The following is a 23,100-nucleotide window of genomic DNA, read 5'->3' as shown; positions in this document are numbered from 1 at the left end:
TTTCTTGCTTTTGATTATATTATTGTGCTAAGTGACTATGATCGTTCCTAAACTTGATCGGCGGGACCGTGAATCAATTCCCCGGGTAATCCAGATAGGGTACCCCCTAGGTGGATGTGATAGTAGCCAGGCCCATAAGCCTCACATAGTGGAGACCCCACACTCTCCCTGGCATCCAAGCTTATGGATCCTATCGAGTCTGCCAAGCTAGCCAAGTTTGCATCCGTCTGCCCCGGTGGGTGGAACCGACCATGGCCGTCTATAGAACCCCTAGATGTTGAGCCCCTGGTCCTATAAAGAGGTATGTCACCATGGTGGTCATCTTGGGTGGCATGCATGAATTGTGACTCTCAAGTGAATCTAATGGCGCTCAGTTGTGTCGTTGACAGTGGAACCACCATACACTCTAGAACTCCTCCACCACCACCATCAACATTATCATCATCATCATCATCATCATCACCACCATCATCATCATCCTTAGCCTAACAAGGAAGTTGGGTCTTGTCCAAATCCTGTGCATATGTGGATGGCACATGCTCATCATCGCACAAGGGCATTAACCAATCCTCGTCTGCAATAGTAGCACCAGCTGTCTCATATGCATGTACTCAACCCTTGTCAATAATGAACTCATCTGTCCACCTGGTGAGTAACATGAGGGTCAAGCTTCCCTCTATATTGGTCCAATACCAGCTCACCCTTGTCCCTTACCCAATAGATGAGGGGGTCCTCATCATCTAAGGTCACCTGGAAGATATTTGCAAGATCCATAACGTCCGCTACACTTAACCCTCTACTTGAGTCCGTACTAATTGGAGCTTCAATCTCATGTTTATGAAGACAAGGTCATTTAGGGACTCAAACACAATATGTTCCTGATGTAGGATAACCAATATGGAACCAAGACAAAGTGAACCTGCAATTGACCAAGCCAACTCAAGCCAAACAATTCAGTTTAGATGGTCTTCTAAAAGGCCAAAAAAGTATTCCACGTGAACAGCATCACAACCCATTATTTGGCTTGTCAGGAGTTTTGCATAGAGGATTTGAGGGCCCAAGATCATATTACATGAAGATTTTATTCTTGGGAGATTTAAAACGTTAGTGTTGGGAAATGCCATGTCAGCATTGCCACATCAGCCTCTATTAGTTTTGATTATTACAAACACAAATTATTAATGTCTACATTAAGTTGTGATTGTCCAGCTCGTTACTAAAACAAGTGGACCGAATTCGACTCATTGGACCAAACTCACCTGATATTCAAGCCCAAGTCAAGATCAAGTAATCTTGGACAAGGAATCAAGGTCAAGATGAGCATCAAGTTCAAAGCACAAGAAGATGCGAAGATCAAGTCAAGTTCAAAACTTGGATGATTTTAGGACTTAGGGCACCTCCATATGCACTCACATATAATTGTATTAAATTATGAGCATATCATGTCACTAGACTGACCTAGGACATATTAGAAGAGTATATGAAGCTTAGATTTGGCTAGAAATACCAAAAACCCAATCAAGTCCAAGTCTCAACTTGCTTGTGAACTCTGTGCTGCAAACGGACGTCCGTCTGGCTATAGTAAGCCAAACAAACATCTGTCTGGTCCTAACTTAGCCTAACTGCTATTTTTTAACGGCTACAATTTGAGTCAGATCTCCGTCTGGACTGAAATTTCACAAAAAATTATTATCCGTTGGGAGGTTGGGCCAAGCAATTGAATGCCATCTTTATAAGCCCAACCATCCCCTTTGAGAGTCTCTACCTTGCTTATTGAGCATTTACTATCTCACAACTCTCAAAGCTCTCAAATTGGTGAACAAGCATTGATCACTTGCCTTCCAACTTCACTCAACTTTGAAGAACATTCCAAAGTTATCAAACAAACTCATTGGAGTAAAAGATTGGAGTGATTGAAGGCGATTGGGACTTCATTAGTGGTGCATCTCTTCAATTGAGCATTCATATCATTGCATCATACTCACACAAGGGATAAAGTGTCACACCCCTTGTTAAGTAATATCTTCCAATTCTTCAAATTGCATTGATTGTTCAATTCTCATCTAAGTTGATTAGAATTGGAAGAGGGTGCTCTTGTCCTACTTAGGACAAAGATTGTAAAAGGTGTTCTTGCCCTATTGAACATACATTGTAAAGGGTTTGATCTCTACCCATTGTATTGAAAGAGAATCACTAGTGGCCAAGAGGGTGCTCTTGCCCTATTAAACATAGATTGTAAATGGTTTGAACTCTACCCATTGTATTGAAAGAGAATCACTAGTGGAATACTCTATTAAGGCCAAGAGAGGAGTGGACGCAGACTTGCAAAGTCAAACCACTATAAAATACTTGTCTTATGGATTGATTGCATTACTTAATTATCATTGAAATCTACAATTTACTTTGTATTTGCAATTAAACCAAAAAATTAGGCAAGTCCACTAGTTGCAACCTATTCACCCCCCCCCCCTCTAGGTTGCCTTAACAGTTAGTTTAGTTTCTATTTTCATAGTTTCCATTTTAGTTATTTATGCATATGGCTAAAATATTAAAGCCTATAGTTTCTAATTTTAATTGTTTCGTATCCATAAGATTTTATTATCACTACTTACTAGGATATTAGTTTCAATTTCCAGTCCATAAAAGAAAATTCGACCGAAATTTCAACAATTTCGGTCGAAATGTCTGCATTTTTCAAAAACGAAACGAAAATTCCAGATATTTCTGAAAAGTGTCAAATTTGGACCGAAATTTGGAGGTTTCGACCGAAACTTCGACCATTTTGACAGAAATTTTAACAATTTCAACATTCCAACTTGTTTTTCCTTAGTTTTTGTTGAGTTCTATCCTATTTTCACCCAATTTCCACGACTCCTTTGCCTTAAAACACCTCTTTTGCTCATTTTTTGCCTCCAAACACCTCCTAAGCCACAACAACTACAAAGGAAACTACGGCAACCATAGAATGTGAAGCATGAGCCATACCCAATAGTTCCAAACTTTCCCTTTTTTATTTTTGTTTTGTTCATGCCTTAAATGATCTTGTATTGCCTTGAAATTAATATATGTTTAGCCTAGGACTATGATCTATAATTGTGTTTTGTTAAACTTATCTTTTTATTATTTGCTACCATTTTTTCATTTTCTTATTTTAATAATTATTTTCTAAAATTATGTATTTTTATTTTATGTATATATGATATATAGGCTTCAACTTAATATATGTGAGACACCATCACTTCATGTAGTTGGTCATTTTATTTTGTTGATTTGTTGTATATGTAACCATTCTACCAAACAATTCATGTATGTTGATGATTCTATGCCTGTATGCAATACAATTTGCACTTGTCAGAACCAGTCATTTGTTAGTATACTTGAATGATAAATTTTCAATGATTTTTTTTTTTTTACAAATACTAGTTCCATTGTGTTTATTATGCTTGAAATAGGTAGTATGCAAGAATTCAAATCATTTTGAGTCCATATGAGGCCTGAAATTGAAGTTTCAATTTTTATAAAAAAGTGTCAAGTTTCAACCAAAATTTCGGCCTTTTGCAAGGCCGAAATTACTGTTTCGGTTGAATTTTCTTCCTTGTTCCAGTCTACTAAAAGTTTCTACTTCTTATAAAGCATTACCAAAGCTATACATAACCCTTTAAATTGCAATGAGAAAAAAAGACTTTGAAAAAGAAAGAAAGAATGAAAAGAAAAAAAAAGATGAATTTAGTTTTAGCATTGGGCGTTTGCAGCCCCCCTTTTTCTCTCTTTATCCTCTTCTCTTCTCCGTCTTATTAGCGTTCTTCTCCTTCTTCCCCTACTTCAAGTCTAATTCTTTTCAGATTTCCCCTTCTTTCCCCCATCTTTTTTATCCTTCTTTCTTCTCTATTTTGTCCCTCATTAATTGGTATTAGAGCCCAAAACTAGGTAACTCTTAAATATTGGATTCTTCGCTCTCTTAAGCTTGCTCTCAATTCTTTTTCCTTGCTAAGTTCGTTCTTCTTATGTTCCATCTTCCCTACTAAATCTTCTTCTCTTTGATTTGTCTTCTCTATTTTTTCCTTCTTCTGTGATCTTCCTCTCCATTATTTCTCTACATATTCACTTCCACTTTGATTAATACCCCCATTTTTTTCTTCCTTCATTATACAAATATAGAAGTAGCCAAGTACAACTATACAACGATACAAGTGTAGAATATGAAATAAGAATAACCTAAGCTATGTTGCTACTTGATGTGCTATGGTGGCTCCATCATCTCAATGCCAAGTATTGTGCCTTGGTGAATCCATCCCCTATCTCAGGACCAAGTGTGCCACTATGTTCCTCTCCTCCAACAACAATACATAGTCATCCCATGACATGTTTTGTTGAAGGTTGTCAATGTAGTCACAAACTGCAACTCTATATGTTGCGTCATCCATAAGAGTGAGACACCTGACTGAGGGAACGTAGAATAGGGATACAGAATAAAATATGACTTTGGTCAGTGTAGTGGTGTTGGTAGTGGTGGATCCCATCCAAAAATGGACTCTGCAACTAACTCTACCCTTGAGCCCGACCAATAATCACTTTAATCGCCACTAGAAGGGATACTCATACCGTGATGTCCATAACCGGTAGGGACACCATAAGGACTACAACCGCAAGCCCCATAAGTAGATGTGGAGACTCTGGATTCATCCAAGCTCATGGATCCCACTAAGCCTATCAAGCTGGTCACATCCATAGGATGTAAAAAGACCCATATGATGAGGTGTCATCCTCATAGCCATGTCAATGCTGCTTTCCCCTCCCCTTTTGGTTGTAGGTTAGAGGATAACCACAATGCGCTTCCCCACCATGATCCTCATCTTGTGTGGCATGTGTGAAGTGACTCTCCCCAGTGTATCTAGGTCTCTGGTAATAGAACCGGTATACGCTTTCAAAGTCCTCCACCACCATGATTGTCATCGTCATCATCACCATCATCACCTCATAACCTGCAATCTCACCGTCATCCCCACTATCCCCCTCATCACCACCATCATCATCATAAGTCTAACTTGAAGCAAGAGCGTCATCTAGATCTACCAGACTTAGCACCGAAGGCATAAACTCACCATCATGCGCTCCAGGGGCCATCATCTAATCCTCATCCACAATACTAGATGCCTCCTATGTGTGTGCCTGCCCATCCCGAGATGCCATGAATACATCAACATCAACCTCCACAACTCGAGCAATCTCTGGGTTAGGCCTCCCTCCAGGCTTGTCCAATGCAAGCTCACCCATGTCTATTACCCAATCAATGAGGGGATAGTCACCATCTCATTCCATCTCAAAGATATCAGCAAGGTCGATGAAATCCTGCTGCCCCTACCCTCCTCCTAGTCCCTGGTGTGTTGCAGCTTCAACCTAAGATTGTAGTGGATGAAGACTAAATCATTAAGGCGCTAGCTCCCCAATCTACTCCTCTTCGAGTGGATCAAATTGAATGTACTCCAATTCCTTCGACAACCAAAGGTGGAGCAAGTCCAGGAGAGGACCCTAATCGCCAATTTCCTGAGGTACAATGCACTCGAACCATATAGAATCCACCACTCAGCTGCATTATGACAAAAATATTAAGTTAACACTTAACAAATAATCTATTAATCTATAAAATGTAATAATAATAACGCATCTAACCTGGATTGGAGCTAACCCATCTCCTCACAGCACCATCTGAACCAAAGGACCAAATTGTGTCCCTTAAAATCTTTGTCTACAATCATTTGTAATGATAGTTAGCTAAATTCTTTCAAAAATCAAATGCAAGTCCTAAGTCATAATGCCTACTATCTACACCTCGTTGTTACAGAATGAATGGAGCGTCGAGTTTGGCTCCAACTTTGCAATCAACTACATCATGGCCTCAAGTAGGTCTATGTCCAACCCCAAAAGTTTGTTGTATTGGTTGTTGGGGTTAAGATAATAGGCTGCATAATTCACAAACTCACAATTAGATTTAAGATTTTCATTTATATAAGAGCGAATGGATTACCAGCAAGGCAAGAACTCAAGATATTTAGTTACCATCCTTATGCAACAGATGCACAAGATGTTGGTCCATCATTTATCAACGATGTTTAGGAAACCTTGCAGCATTTTAGGTTTGCTTTCTTTATTGCAATCTTCATGAGCTGAATGGCTACATATAGGTGGGGCATAGTGGACCCCTTCAAAGAGGAGTCCTCTATATGCAGGACCTTTATAATGGGCTACATGGTCTGCAAAACTCACCTATCTTCAAAAATCATCCGATGGAATGTTGTGCCGTACAGACATGCAGCGCGCCAATTAGTGCTCTTGACTTTTGACAAAAACATTAAGTTAGTACTAAATAGATAGTGTAGTAACTTGTATTATGAAATAATTGAATAAAATTCACTTATCTAACTTGGATCCACTCCAATCAAACCACTCCTGGGATGCAAACATTGATTTCAAGCCCATCCTCTTCTCTATGATACTATTGAGGGCAATGTAATTTGTTACAAATCTTGTACGACCAAGTTGTACTCAGTCACCACCACATGATCTCCTCATCATGTCGAGAGCGTAGACATTATTATACATAAGATTCGTCACCTGTATAGCCTTCTCTACTATGCCCTCGACAATGCGGATCTTCCCAATATCCTTCAAAGTGATGTCGATACAGTGGGCAGCGCAGGGTGTCCAAAATCGATGATACTTAGCTAACATCATCATCATCTCACCCACTTTCTTAAAGTTGGAGCCGTTATCAATGACGATCTACACAACATTCTCCAGCCCCACCTCCTCCACCACGTTCTATAGGAGTCCAAAGATATAGTTTTGGTATTTCACAACACCACTAGCATCCATAGATCTCAAGAAGACAGTCCTCCTATCACAATACACCATGATGTTGGTAATGGATCTTTTCGTTGGACAGGTTCATCCATCGAACATAATAGTGCATCCGTACATCTACCAAAAGGGTCTTATATCCCGAATCTATGCCTCCAACTCCTTCAGTTGTGTCAAGTAAGCGGTCATAACCTTTTTAAGGGTGGCGCCAGCATATTCAAGACATGCCGATGCAATAGTGTCTATCATCTTCTTATAGTACAGTCCCTATGTTGAGTTCGCTAGAATGGTGTCGTGCAACATCCACTTTCCACTACTTCTTTAACCTTCCCCTTCATGTTCTTCCATGCACCTGTGATCTTGGGCAACTTCGTTCCCTCCTGAAAACATCAAGATCCTACTCTAGGATTGGGTCTTAACGTTGTGGATAATCAACTGCTAATGGAGGAGTGGCCCTTTGACTCTGTGACCGACTGAAGATGCTAAACATACCACCCCTTACCCCTGACCAAAATGCTCTAATCCTAAATCCAAATGCTTTAGTCCCTGCAGCCTTGGAGGGACCAGCTCCTGTAGCTCCAGCTCTGGCCCTCTCCTACTCCTGCCAATACGATGCCCTGCTCTTTGCCATCGCACGCCTCATCTCCCTCTCCTTCTACTCTCTCCCACATTAACGAGGTCAATATACTTCTAAGTATCGAATCAACTCTATACGCCAAAGACTGCCTCATCGAGTGCTCTGTCCACTCTCCTCTTATCAGTTTTCTTTTAACCCTGCCCTTTCTCTATTGCCTTCACTACCTCTGTTGAAGCCTCCGTGCATGTGACCACATCATTCTAACTCACAATGATGTGTGCCTTAAACCTATTAATACCACCTCCCAAAAACCTCCTACCACAAAAATTTCACTGTCTTGATTTTGTTTTCGTCCACCACCAAGCAATATTGTCATACAAGTTAACCCTTCCTCCTACTCTTTGTGCTTGTGCCTCACCCTCCCATGCATCTATGGCTGTTGTACAGCCTCACCGTGCCTCTATTGTGCCTATGAACCACGCGCCTCCTGTGATCCACCTTGCCTTTAACTCCCACTCCTAGACATGATCACTACTACATACAAAATGATGTGTAAGTCACTTAAGAACACCAAAATAATTTTCTCCAACCAAAGAAAAAGTCGTGTACCTGGTTACTAATTTTCCCTTAACTATGTATTTTTTTTAAATATAAAATGAATTTTAAAATTTTTTGGCAAGAAAATAGGCTGCCCATACCAAAATCAGCATTGCAACCTTGTAGATAACCCTTCAAAAACACAGAGAGCCATTACATTTTTTTATATAATTTTCAAAACCTTTTTTTCTATTTTTCCATAATTATTTATGTATAATTTTTAATAAATAAACTAATTTGCTATTGGGTGGAAAAATATTTTGACTCCGTGAGACCGTAGATCTGCCCATAGAGTTCAACATATATCAAATCCATACTCAAACAAGGCATATATCATGTATATCTTTTACATTTTAGTATAAGAAAACAGATTTTTAATAAATAAACTAATTTGTTATTGGGTGGAAAAATATTTTGACTTCGTGAGACCGTAGATCTGCCCATAGAGTTCAACATATATCAAATCCATACTCAAACAAGGCATATATCATGTATATCTTTTACATTTTAGTATAAGAAAAAAGATTTTTTTTATGCCTAAAAATAAATAAATATAATACTTTTGAGGAAAAAAAATTTCAACACCGTGAGCTTGTAGATCGACCCACGATGTTCAACATATATTAAATCCATACCATCAAACAACATTCTATCATAAATTTTGTAAAAATCAAGTTTGGAGAAGTGTGGTAATCTCTGAGATGAAAGTCTGCATGATTCAAGTGAAATGCTACTTGATCGATGTGATGCACACGTTCACCGGCAAGAATCATGCAAAAACTATCCCCAAATGTTGAAGATCGACTCAAATTTGGCAAGAATCAAGCTAGAACAAGAGAGAGAACCTCTGGAACCCAAATTGAAATTTGCTCAAAGGTGGCAAAATTTCGATTCTAGTTTGCCTTTTAAAACCGAAATCTTGGCAATATATCGCCGAGAAATTGACCTTATCACGATATTATCACTCCACGGTCGAAATTTCGCTGAGATTTCAACCATTGGGCAATATATCTATGATATTTTGGCAAAATTTTCAACTTATCATTGTCAAAGCTGTTTTCATTTCGCCAAGTAGTGAAACAGCGAAATTTAGCCGAAATATAATACTATGCTGGATGTTGTCCCATGTCCTAGAACAACGCTTCCTCTTAAGGTTCTTTTGGGTTTTACCTCCTTTATAGTCCCAATTAAGGTCTTTGGGTGTGTTGCCCTTGCTCAAAACCTCACAGTCATGGTAAATTTGATCCTCGAGGTTTACGGTGTATCTTCCTTGGGTATTCTGCCACTCAAAAAGGGTTAAAGTGTTATCATCCACCTTCTCGATGGTTTTTGTTTACATGAATTTGGTTTTCCAGGAGAACATTCCCTATTTTTCACCTACACCTCTTTAGGGGGAGAATGAGTCTAGTGAAGAGGTTCCAGTTCTTATTCCCCCAATAGCAATCCCTTTCAATACTCCTACTGATGATACCCATTTAGAAGATGGAGTAACCAAATAGGAATAACGGTTGATGGACAAGGATGGTGATTTGCATGGGGAGCAACAACTTACATTGCAATCTTCTTTAAAATCTTATTAAAGAACAGCAGTGATTGAAGCTCCCTCTATAGTGCCTAGCATGTCAGATGTACCACCTCCTGGGCCAGCAAAGACTAGCCCTGGTAAGTTTATTCCTATGTCAGTTCCTAATCCCTAATTAAACTTACCAATTGCACTTAGAAAATAACCATGAGCATGCACTTAGCACCCTATCTTTAACATTGTGTCATATTAGTCACTATCCCAGCTTCCCAATGCTTTCTTTCTTCCCTATCCACTACTCCTATTCGTAGCACCTGACAAGAGTCATTAACTCATTCACACTAGAAAGAAGCCATAGACGAAGAGATGTGAGCATTAGAAGGGGGGGGGAAATTTTAAAATAAAAATAAAAACTAAACAGGGGATCTGGTGAAAAGGACTTCAAAGTGTAAATGGATGTTTGTCACAAAACACAAAGTTGACGGTACTGTAGAAAGATACAAAGCTAGATCGGTCGCCAAAGGGTTCACTCAAACCTGTGGGTTTGATTATCAAGAAACATTTGCTCCAGTTGCATAAATGAACACAATCCGTGTGGTGCTCTCACGTGCAGTGAATTAGGGTTGGTTTCTTCAGCTACTTGATGTGAAGAATGCCTAACTCTATGGGCAAATTCAAGAGGAGGTATACATGTATTTACCACCAGGGTATACATCAACTGTGAGACTCATGGGAAGGTATGCAAACTTAAACATGCTCTGAATGGGTTGAGAAAGTCCCCAAGAGCCACGGTGTCCATCAGTTATAGGCAGAGTAATGCTGACCATACCTTGCTTATTAAGAAGATTGATGCTCACATAATACTATAGTAGTACTCTTAAGTTTATATGGATGACATTGTCATCACAGGCAATAGTGGAGTAGACATTTCAACCTAAAGGCATTCATGGGGGCTGAATTTGAAATCAAAGTCATGGGAAACATATATTTTTGGGGCATTGAACTGGCATACTCGGCAAATGGTCTCTCTCTTTCTCAGATGAAATATACTCTAGATTTACTGACAAAAACAGGGATGTTAGGATGCAAGGCTACTGAGACTCCCATTGAGCCTAACTTACACTTGAAGGCTAAAGAAGTTAAATTAGTTGATAAGGCCAGTTATCAAAGATTGGTTACGAAGCTGATTTACTTGTCTCATTCTAGGCCAAACATCACTTTCGTTCTTAGCTTGGTGAGTTAGTACATGCATGATCCTCATTTCACACATCTAGTGCTATCTACCGGATTCTAAGATATCAAAAGGCAGACCCAAGGAAAGGAATTATGACCTCTCCTCATGGGAACTTGAACATCGAGGCATACACAGATGGGGATTGCACAGAATGCCCAAATGACAGGAAATCTACCTCTGGGTACTACACCCATGTGGGAGGAAACTTAGTGACTTGGAGGAGTAAGAAACAGGTAGTTGTTGCCAAGTCCAGTGCCGAAGCAGACGTAGAGCAATGGCACAGGGGATCTGTGAAGTATTATCGTTAAAAGGGCTTCTTCAGATCTGAGTGTAGAGTCAAAAGCTCCAATACAGTTGTTTTCAGATAGCAAGTTAGCAATCAGAATAGCCCATAATCCAGAACGCATGACAGCAGCAAACATGTAGAGATTGATAGACAATTTATTAAGGAGAAGATCAAGTCTGGACTGATTGACATTTCCTTTGTCTCATCTAAGAACCAAAAGGCTGATATCTTCACTAAGAGACCAAAACCTAGAGCTTTTGGAAATATTTCTAACAAGTTGGCCATAATAGATATTTATGCACCAACTAGAGGGCAGTGTTGTAATTTTAACAAATAAAGGGTAGACTTGTCAATAGGGAATTATTTGTCATAGTCCCACATCAGCAATTTTCTTTCTTATTACAAATAAAGACTGAATGTGTCTCATTGACACAAGCCAGAAGTTCTCAGACCATTCAACAGTATATTTACTCTCTATGCTCCATCTTGAGGGAGAGTGTTCGAAGGGCATTATTGGAAGAATAGGTCATGGAGGATCTCGAGTTGATGCTACACTGATTCGAGAATCCAAGTTACCTTTTTGGTTGATTTCCTATGCTAGATGTAATTGTTAGACTTTCCTATAAATAAAGGTATTGGCTATAGGAGGCTTACACATGATGAGTCAGGCATCCTAGAATCTTTTCTGGTTTTCATCTTCTTCCTCTCGCCATTCTGTTTTCCCTTTTGTTTTTCACTAAACTACAATTCGAAAAGTCAATAATTTTCACTAATGTCGTTACGACGTTTAAAACAAATCTTAAATGGAACACTTATGCCTGTATTGACTAAATGTTATTTGTTAAAGTTGTTCCTGAACCTGGGCTCTTTCCATCAGCTTTAACACTTATAATTAAACCATGTGTGAACATATGCATCAGAGGATAACCAGTTACCTTAACTGCGATAGTGTAAAATCCATTATCAAATGAACATTCAGCAAACGATAGCCACTCCTTGTATGAAACATGAAGCCAGAGATGAGTTGTGGAATTACATTCCCGAAGAATTAAGGCCTCATACCTTAACATCAAGCAACTCTGGAACACAGGATGTATACAAATCACTATGGACCATCAATTCATAATGGATAAAGCAAAAAATACCTAAAAAAATTTACTTCATGGAAATAACATGCCAAAATTTTGAAATTCTGATAGAATTACATAAATAAACTGGAAAATATATGATGAATCTAAGGGTTACATCCACCACCATTACCACAGATCATTCTTTTCTGCTTAATATACCAGCAATAGGAACGTGGTAACTAAAAATGGAATACATAGTACTAAGAGAGTTAATGCATTAAGTATGCAAACAAATCAGTCATAAACAATAGTCACAAAGTTTGCAACTAACCAATTTATGGAATTGATTTCCAATGGAGGTGAGTATATAATTTAGAAGAGTGTCACTCTGTAAACAAAACAAAGTCACCCAACCATCACACATAGACTGATAATTATACAAATGGATCAGACATCAAGTGCCAGTATTTTGTGGTAGCTTGTTTTCTCAAAAATCTTGGGTTAGGACTTCATATCCATTCATACTTCTGCAATATGAAGTTCAGATACTAAGGAATAAGTTAAAAATTTTACAACTGAAGGAGAATGAGATAATAACAGCAAACAAGAGGAAAGAGAATCATGTAAAGAGAATTATGGAAGTCTCAAAACTCAAGCTACTGAGGCAATGTACAGTTCATTAATGTGGTCAATTTTGCAACATTATCCAATGATGATGTCTTTGCACAGTTCTGAGGTGGCCAAGAGGTTCCAACATCAATGCAGGAGTTTGATAACAGTTTAGTGAACTTGGCAGTTTATGTATGGACAATTTACAGGCTTAGCTGGCAGCAGTTGACATCATCTGCAGTAATTTGGTGGCTCAAGGGAATCTTGGTGCAGTTGAAAATCTGTTGAAATGGTCAGTAAGTGAGGTGATCTGAAACTTGGGCCCAATAGTTCGTTGGTGGTGAGTTAGTGCTGCCAAGTGGAAGTTGAGATGGCAGGCCAGGAGAGAGGTGGAAGGAAAGGTGGGCCAGATGGCACTAAGGCAGGCTGTAGCACGATTGTGCTGCTGGACAGCATGCAAACAGTTGCTGGTCTTCTGGTCACAGCTGCAATAGCTGCAGCTAGGTTGCAACCCCAGCAGAAGCATAGACAACCTGTTTGGGCAAAGCAGTATGCTGGTAGAGCTCCCTGTGCATATAAGCTGGCAAGGACAAGGATTAGAGTGCTGCAGATATAGATAATGGAAAACAGTCAGCAGCATTGTTCCTGGGTGTTGCATGGCAGTATAAAGAACAGTCATCTACTCCAGTGTAGCCATAGGTACATCGGAGTCATGCTTGGATGCCATTGTATGCAACATTAGAAGGTTGACTATACCGCATGATGCAGTTCAGGCCTCCCTACACCTGCTGCTAAATGGTGGGCATGGTAAGGAGCTCTAAATGCATATCTGGTTCCCGAACTCACTAGTTTTGCACAAAATGCATTTGGCTTTGAACAAGAGGAATGCTTCTGCCGTAGGCCTGGCCATTCTTAAATTTAGGTGGGAGTGCACATGAAATGCTTGTAGCTGGCAAAATCAGATCACTCCAGCCAATAGAATTTTCACTACAGTTCTCCAAGTTCAGAAAAGATGATATAGCTTGTCTGTCAAACTTGCTCACTGACTGTAAGAGACCATGACTAGCATTGGAATCAGTCCACATTCACAACAGTTCAGTCTAAATCATTAGTGCCAGGGTAGAGAACAACCTACTGGAGAACAAATATGTATGGAAGATGAGTTTGCAGGTTATCATACTGGTAGAGTCCTTTGGTTTGATGAGAAGCACAGCCCCTGATGAATATAGCCCCTATTGTATAGCCTTTCTCCATCCTATTTTGCTTACTAGGTCAATGTAATTCTACATGGATCAACTGGAGTTGATCCATAATTCCTGCATGGATTGGAGTGCACGTTGATCGAGGCCTTCTTATAGTGTAGCCAAATGGATTTGTTTGGGTTTATTTGAGTTCAATCTGGATTTAAGCAGTCATTTAGGTTTTAGTTCAACCCATAGGTTTTAATCAGCCCATGGATAGTCTTTACTCATGCACTTTCTGAATTTCCAGAGTGAGCTTTAGTTATTAGTATATCACAATAGAAGAAAGGAATGAATTAGAAGAAAAAAATTGAAGAAAGCAATGAATTAGAGTGGAGAGAGAGAGAGAGAGAGAGAGAGAAATCCCACCTAACCCCAATTTGAACCCTTGAGGTCTGACCTAGAACCCTTGGAGGTAGATGATGATGATCCCAGCATGGAAACCCCGAGTGAGTTTGGAAGATTATGTGATTAGAATGAAGTTTGACTAGAAAGGCGGACCAAGACTACAGTGATGACACCTTTGGAAGGTCCTATAAAGCCAGGTAAGACCCTTTCTTAAGTTGGTGAAGGACCCAAGTGGAGCTTGTGGCTTTCGGAGACCAATAATCTTATTTTTGGCCTTATTGTCAAGCTTGTTCACTTACCCTTGGTTGCTTTAAGTGACCAACCCTCCCAAGGACAATCTGGTCACTTTTTGGAAAATTAGGTTTTTGAAGCCCTATATATTCCAATTTCGTTCTAATTTGTCCCATAATGTTCTAAAGCCTCTGGAGAACGTGAGAAAAACCTTAGAGCCTCCTCTTCAAAGCCAAGGAAGATCCTCAAGCATCCGTCGAAGTTTTTATCCATCGATTCTTCTTCTACAAGGTTAGTAATCAATCTGTTTCTCGTTAGATCTTCTTCTTTCTTCTGTTTCTACCCAATTTCGTGATTGTGAGGAAGGCCTAATGCTACTGTAATGACCTAATCTCTAATCCTCAGTCTTAAAGTGAATCCCTATTCACTCTATTCTTTCCGTAGTCAATACGGTGTGATTTCGGTGTTTAACCTAGCTTGAAACCATGATCTATTCTTACTGTTGTTATTTAGTTCTAATCTATTCCTAGGTTGTTTTCTATGCATGATCTACTGTTTTCTTATCTCTAAAATGAATCCCCATTCATTATAGTCTTTCCGTGAAATCTAGGAATCGATCCGCGGATTAAGCCTATTATGTGATCCGATAGATTTCTATCCAAAGGCCTTGTTAGATGCTTAGATCTTGCTAGATAGTATTCTTTTACTATTATTGATCTTCCATTTTAATTTATGAGGGTTCCAATCTCGAACGAAAAATTTCCGACCAATTTTAGGGTTTTATGTCCGTACAGCAGAAGGTTGGTCGCTTGACCCTTGTTCACTTTAAGCCACCAACAGAGTCAGTGACAGCAAGTTTTCTCTGTTTCGTCTCCGATCGTTAGGGTTTGTTCCTTATGTTCTATACATGTTTTTTTAGGGTATTTTGGTGATTTAGGACTTGCCCTTTGATCCCTTTCTCGAAGTTTGCGAAGTCAAATATAAGGTGAGTACGTTCACTCATGGAACAAAATTCGATTGATATAGTCGAAATATCGATTGATATGTCTGCAAATTTTGAAATCGAAACGAAATACAGTTGTAGGAACTAAAAGTGTAAAATATCGTTTCGTATCTACCAATAGTCAAAATATTTGCCTGATACCATATCGGGCCGAAACGATACCTGCGTAAGTTATAAAATACCCAAAATCGAGCCATAAATCGAGCCATTTATCGACCTATCGCTATTTTTCGACCTACCGAGCGATATCGCCCTTTGCATTTCGACCTGTTTTTTACTTTTTTTTTGTGATTTCTCTTGTTTTCATCCCCTTTTACAGCTAATTTCTACAACTCCATTTCCTTCAAACACTTGATTTGCTCCTCCATTTGTGCATTTTCTCAAATCTTACAAGGTGAGTAACCAACTTCCTCATTTATTTTATTTTTGTTTCATTTGTGCCTTAAATCATGTTAGATTGCTTCCAAATTTATGTATGTTTACTTTAGAGTGTTGATCTATGAATTTGTAGTGTCAAAATTATTTTTTTATTCTTCTTACTATTTTTTTATTTTTCTGTTATTAAAAATTACTTACTAAATTATGTATATTGCTAAAAATGTATATGTATAGTACATTTATAAGCTTCAAATGAATGTATGTGAGAGTTGAGACACCATATTGCTGTGATGGTGTTGAATTCATTTTTTTTCTGTTAATTATGTAATTTTACTGTATTCAATATATATTTAAATAATTAAAAAATATTTAAATATTAAAAAAAAACTAATTAATTTCTGTTTTAAATTTTAAAATAGCAGAGTATTAGTGGAAGCATGTATGCAATTTTTGGAGCATGTTGTGGATAATTTTAAGATAGTTGTGTGTATTTTATTTTTTTTTAAATTATTTATATATTAAAAAATACTTATATAGTTATACATATATTTTTTTATATTTAAAAATAGGAGGTTATTATTAGAAGCATGTATGTCATTTTTGGAGCATATTGTGGAGCTTTTCAAGATACTTAGTGTGTGTTTCTTGTATCAGGCACTCTCTTTTAAAGATGTCAGATATAGCTTAGGAACATAGGAGGCCACTGACAGCTAACAGGAGGAAGAGCGAGTGTAATTATTGTAAGAAACAAATAGGAGGTGGTGGGGCCAGTAGATTGAAGCTACATCTAGCTGGTTGCTACGGGATGTAACCAGGGTGCCCAAAGGTGCCCGTAGAGGTCAAGAGGGCAATGGCCTCATATATTAGTGGTGGAAAGCAAAAGAGGAAAGAGAAGAGAACACAGAGGGATGAGTTCGAGGATGCCTGCTTAGATGACCTTCCAGATCCTGAGGATTATGGTAGGGATGAGCCAGGACAGAGTGACCCTGATCCAAAGGCCGGTCAGCTGAGGAGGGCGATGATGATGAGTAGGGAGCAACAGGGGATTGATGACATGAGGAGGCAACAGAGGGGTCTGGGTTGTGGGTCCTCTAAAGAGCCAGTAGGTATGGGAGGCACAGGTGGCTCCCAAGTGCCTATGAGGAGGACTTAGAGTGTGAGGCGGGAGGCTCCTATCCCATGGGCCCCTACAAGGGGTTGAGCTTTGTCAGCACATCCTACAAATCCAGATCTTGAGATTCTTCGCAATGATCCGGCCCTATGCATAAACAAGAGAAAGTGAAGAACTTGTGGGGGAGTGTAAAGGAAAAAGTGGGGATGGCTTTCTCTAAATGGGCCTATTACCATAGTATTCCAGAACATACAGCCCAGGGGCCCTATTATAGAGATATGATTGAGGAGATAAGCAAGGCTGGGAGTGGTGTACAGGGCCCCACTCCATATGAGATATATAATGTGTATTTGCCTAAGCATAAAGAGGACTTAAATGAGTACATTAAGGGATTAAAGCCCATGTGGAATCATTATGGAGTGACTGTGATGGCTGATGGTTGGACTGGTCCCACTAGATAGCCCATCATCAATTTCATGTTGAATTGTGATGGGAGGACAGTGTTCCCAAGTCAGTAGATGCGTCCGGTGAGAAGAAGGATGCAAAATACATTTACAAATTATTGAAGCAAGTGGTGAAGGAGGTTGGAGTGGAAAATGTGATTCAAATTGTGACCAATAATGGCTCCAACTACAAGAAAGCTGGGTTGAAGATGCAGGAGAACTCCAGGTATTTAAACATATAGTATTAATTTTAATTTGTAAATACATATATTTACATTACACATATACATGTACACTTTATAACTTTGTATTGATGGCTTGATGCCTTGATGGATGGACAGATATAGGCTCTTTTGGACTCCTTGTGCTGCTCACTGCATTGACTTAATGTTAAAGGACATTGGAAAGGTCAAGCTTGTGAAGAAGACCGTGGAGCAAGCTCGACATGTTAGCACCTTCATATATAACCACAGCTATGCATTAAGGATGATGAGGGACAAGTGTCAAGGTGAGTTAGTGAGGCCAGGCATAACCAGATTTGCTACTAATTGGATAGCACTGCAGAGCTTTGAGAGTAGGAAGACTGGCCTTAGGAGTATGTTTGCATCAGAGGAGTGGTTTAACTGGGAGGGTTCTTCATCAGTGGGAGGAAGGAGAGCACAGTTGACCATACTCAATGAGACTTTCTGGCATAATGTGAGGATAGTGGTGAAGATCCTTGAGCCTATGGTGAATGTGTTGAGGATGGTAGATCAGCAGAGAAAACCTACTCTAGCACACATATTTGCTGCAGTAGAGAAGATGAAGCAACAAGTTGAGATGAGCCAAGTACCATTACAAGGACAATCTTGGGATGAGCCAAAATTTGATGGATGCTGTCCAAACTGTAGTGGAGAAGTTCGAACTGGATTCAGCTAAACAAGCAGTCATCCTTATGGAGGTGAGATAGTGATTTGAATCATTTGATATTCACAATTCATAGTTTTATACTAAGTCATTAACCTAACTAGTTATTGTTTTTTCTCTTTATATATGAGATAAAGGCTTGCCACTGGGAGCTTCGGTCGTGCTGTGGCCGTATTGGGACGGGAAACCGCCCTTGTGAGTAAGTTCATTCATTTATTTCATTATACATTTAATTATTATATTATATCTTTAATTTAGTTATTTAAGTATTAAAATGACTTGGAGTCTATGTTTGTTGCAGCTGAGTAGTGGTTGCAATTTGGACGTGATTCACACCACTTGAGTAGGATTGCAAGCAAAGTGCTCTCCCAAACATGTTCTGCCACTGATTGTGAGCGAAACTGGAGCACCTTTAGCCTCATTCACTCGAAGAGGCGCAACCGATTGGGTGTGAAGCGTCTAGAGGACCTTGTCTACATACACTATAATATGAGACTGAGAGAGGATCATATTAGATAGGGGATGGACAGAGAGAGCACCAATATCGAGTTGGCCGATATATTTGAGATGGATGATGATGATAACCCATTAGTTGACTGGATCAGGGACAGTGGAGAGGCATTGCTGGATGAGGAGGGAGGTCGTCCCAGTAGGCAGATTACAGAGGAGATGGGGGCTGATGTGGATGACTTCATGGCCCAGGAGGGGAGGGCACATGCAGAGCCCGCCCGTCCTTTCGTGCCACACCCTAGTGCATCCACCCAAAGTGAGGATTTGATTCTCTGATCCGACACTAAGGATGAGGTGACTCAGGCCTCCGGCGATGACGACGATGGTGGTGATGATGACAATGGCGGTGATGATGGCGATGGCGGTGATGATGGAGGGGCCACTTCAGGTAACTACATCCATGAAGCTATCCTTAATGGCAACATGATAGTTCTTACCCTAATGGCAGGCGTAAGTGACGAGAATATTGATCTGTTACCAATCATTGTTCTCCTTGGATTTTAAAGTTGTGCACTGCATAACTCAAAGCTTAGAACCATTAACCACAGCAAGTTGCTCATCTAACATGTTCTCATCTGGTTCATGGTCCCCGTACAAAGGTTTCTAAGTATCATCTTACTCAAGATTTCCATGGTAAAGACTTCTATTGGGACATTCTATAGCAATGTGTCCAAATCCCTAGCATTTAACAGATTGATGTTGGACAAGTTTTCGTGGGGGCAGCAACCAAGATGCGTTTACCCTTGTTGGTGTCAAATTGAGATTTGGATTAATAAGATTCCCAAATTGATTGTATTAGGGATTGACCTTCAATAGTTAGATTCCCTATGCTAGAAGCTCTTCTTTTGGGGTGAACTCCCTGTAGATGTCTCAAATTCAAGAGCTACCTGAAAGGTTTAAGGGGCATCTTGCTCCTAGTGAAGTGCTAGTCATGACAAGATGTCGAAGTTGAGCCCAGTAAGGAGTCTGAATAGTGTTTGCTCAACATCCTCGAGAGTATAGCTCCTAAGTTATAGTTAATTACATTTGGCCATGTACTCAGTCACTAACAACTTACCTTGCTTCAGGGTGTTCATGTCATTTAACAAATTCAGCCCCACAGGTGAAAAACAAAATACCCTTTTAAAGCCTTTCTTGCATCTGAATCCAAATGATCACTAATCCACATTCTCGTGAACTTTAGGGAAGATACTAATACAGCTTTCTTCACTGCATGATATAAGAAGACTTTCTACAACATTATTTGGTGACTCAAAATCTAAATCATTGGCTAACATAAGGTATGCTTTCTTAAAGTGCACACCTAGAGGGATATTGAATTGGAATTACCTATGTTGTCACTAGGTAAATTACTTTTGCTTAAAATGTGTGGACACATTAACGATTCAACCCAAAAGAGTTCATATGGCACAATAAATATATCACCTTTCGAGTATAATTTACACAACTAATTATATGTGGGAAAGGGTAATTCCTGGATCCTCTCCTGGTTATAAGCATTATAGAATATCCAAACCAGATTAAAATTGAAATAGGCTAGAAGAGTCTGACAGTAGCAATTCTAGATTCTTCACCAGAAATGATTTTTCAAATGGAAATAGTTTGACAGTGATTAATTTTTACAAACGGTTAACTCAAATATAGAGTTAGCAAACTGAAATCAACGAAAAATACTCAAATATAGAGTTAACAAACTGAAATCAACGAAAAATATGATTTATGATTAACTCATTTTTAAATTGCTCCAAGTATCGTTAGTCAACTCAAAGTATCCAGCCAAAAAAGCAGGGAGTTAAATCCACTCCAAAAGAATAGTAAAATCTCCATTCACCTAAAATAGAAAACTAAACTGCAAAGTACGAGGGGAAAGGAGAACGAAATAAGTTCGCAAAACCATGAATAATTCACGGACGGAAAGAACACTTGCCTCCACATCGCCTGCAAGAGCGAAGGTACGAACGAAGAATTCAAGGACGGAAAGCTTCTGTTCGACGGATTTCTCAGCGATCTCTTGAAGAATACAAGCAAGTTCACAGTTTATAAATTTTAACAAGCCGGATCGAATTTCAAGCAATGACTTGACATCTTTCGATGTCAAAACAGACTCCAGAATTCGAAGAGCTCCGTCGTTTAACCTGCGAAATAATCCGCAGAGATTTATAAAAGACGAAGTAAACGAAGAATTTGAATGGGAACCTCGAATAATGATGTGAAGGTACAGACAAGAATTGGAGATTCGAAGCAAAAGAAAGAGACCTTCGGTCTTCAATTTGGGAACGAAAGAAGGATGTTCTGTCCGCGACCGTTCCTGACATTTGAAAAGTGTCGTAGAGGGAAATGAGCTTTGCCGCTTTGCCGCTTTTCATTTAAATCAGTCGGCTGGTCATGGGGAGTCTATCACCGCAACGTAGGGAAAGGCAATGTGTTCTTTGGGCGCGTTCGGTAACGTTCATAAAAGATGTTTTTGGCGTTCTTCTTCTGTTCTTTGAGAACGGAAAAGTGGGATAAAGGCGTTAATTAAAACGGTTCGTTCTTCTGTACTTTAAGAGCAGACTGATCAGAAAAGCATTATAAAGAATGCATTTTGCGAAAACATAAAAAACAGAGGTGATGTTTATACCAAAGAAAAAAAACAACGCATTTTGCGAAAACATAAAAAACAGAGGTGATGTTTATACCAAAGAACAAAAACGGAGATGATAAAATTGGTTCAAATTGAAACCTTAAAAAGAGTTTATCAAACACAAACTTATTCTTATAGTGTGTTGAAAATATTTTTAGAACAGATTTATCAAACGCCTATTTTTAAGCAAATAACGGTATTTTAGCACAGAAACATTAAAAAATGGTTTTGCATAAGAGCTGGTCTCTCAAAACGGAAACAATATCAAACGCATACTTCCTCACCCTACAAAAGTGGTGGAGCACACTTGCAAATATTGAAAGAAAAAAAAATCAAAAGTAAAAATTTCAGGTCATCTGTGTTTAAAAGTGATATGGTGAGATTATGATCAGAACCGGGTTCATCACGGTCCGACCCTCGACCCCGGTCGAGACGGAGAGATCCGACTCGCTCCCGAGCGAACCAGATCCGGAAGATGGCTTGCTGAAGAAGAAAGCTTATTCGGCTGCAAGCGCGCCCTAATCCTACTTATGGATTAGGGTAATCACCCTAATAATGGAAGACTCGAATTGACAGCTGCAGATAATCATTATCGAAGGGATAATCATCACATAACCTAAAGGTTATCTCAGGAGTCCTCTAGTAGTCCAAACTAGTAGAAGTCCATTGCTCAACGGATCTAACTGTTAAGATCCAACGACTACCCGAAGAAGGCTCAAGTGCATCCAACGAAGGAGATTCGAAGGTACACTCTATATAAACCTCACTACCATACAAGGTGAGGGGATCGAAAAGAATACTATCTGAGACTCGGGTTCGGATACATACGATAGACCTAAACTATCGAGCGATCCGCTATCTAGATCACCTTTCCCGATTCTTCATTCCTTAAGCTCTGCGCTTCTAGCGAGCCGTTTGTGATTAAGTTCATCAAGCGACTTAGCCTTCGGAGGTGGACTCCCGACCCCAGCGGTCGGGCCACATCTGACGCTTTCGTTTTGCAGGACATCACGAGGAGATCTAAGGGCTAAGCAGATTTTGGACGCATCAATTGGCGCCGTCTGTGGGAAACAACTTGAAAAGCCATGGTGACTAGATCAGCAGCAGCCGCTTGCACAACGCACTTCCGGTGTTCGGATCCACTGGAGTGAATAATCCGGATATTCCCAGGAAAGCCAAAATCCTATCGAGGTAGATGGTGGTCGGGGAGGACGTAATCCTCCTCTGATACAATCCAAGATCAATTGGATCGGGTAAAGATTCAACTCTTGGAGGTGAGCCAAGCACTCCGCATGCTCACCGGACGAGTGGTTTTACCACAAGAGCCCGATCGGCGCGATTCGGGGAGACGTGCATTGCCACGTGACCGAGAGATTGGCTGAAGACCGGAATATCGATCAGAATTTCCATGAAGGAGACCGAGGACTTAGGAGGATCGATGATCAACCGAGGCGAGACAATCGGTTCGACAGATCGCAAGAGAGTACAACTGATTCAAACACAAGGTTGGATACAAGGGTAAGAACTCACTCACCCACTGTCGAAAAGAACCG

At 39.7% G+C, this 23,100-nt stretch overlaps 1 protein-coding gene across 1 annotated transcript in view; it reads right to left on the bottom strand.

Annotated features, from left to right (window-relative positions):
- LOC149024303 (protein DOUBLE-STRAND BREAK FORMATION-like) overlaps window positions 1-21,384 on the bottom strand; it is a 29,013-nt gene extending 7,629 nt beyond the window's left edge. Inside the window, exons 1-3 of the mRNA XM_089142924.1 lie at window positions 21,181-21,384; window positions 20,852-21,059; window positions 12,010-12,153 (exon numbers count right to left, since the gene is read on the bottom strand). Coding sequence (XP_088999050.1) covers window positions 12,010-12,153; window positions 20,852-21,059; window positions 21,181-21,290 — 462 coding nt within the window. The 5' untranslated portion in view covers window positions 21,291-21,384. The remainder of the gene's footprint in view (window positions 1-12,009; window positions 12,154-20,851; window positions 21,060-21,180) is intronic.
- Window positions 21,385-23,100: the final 1,716 nt, after the last annotated feature.

The sequence above is a fragment of the Hakea prostrata genome, chromosome 2 (assembly GCF_041222555.1).
Source record: "Hakea prostrata isolate BN-2017 chromosome 2, UWA_Hpros_2, whole genome shotgun sequence".
In the NCBI taxonomy this organism is placed as follows: Eukaryota; Viridiplantae; Streptophyta; class Magnoliopsida; order Proteales; family Proteaceae; genus Hakea; species Hakea prostrata.
This window is presented reverse-complemented; position numbering and strand designations above follow the sequence as displayed.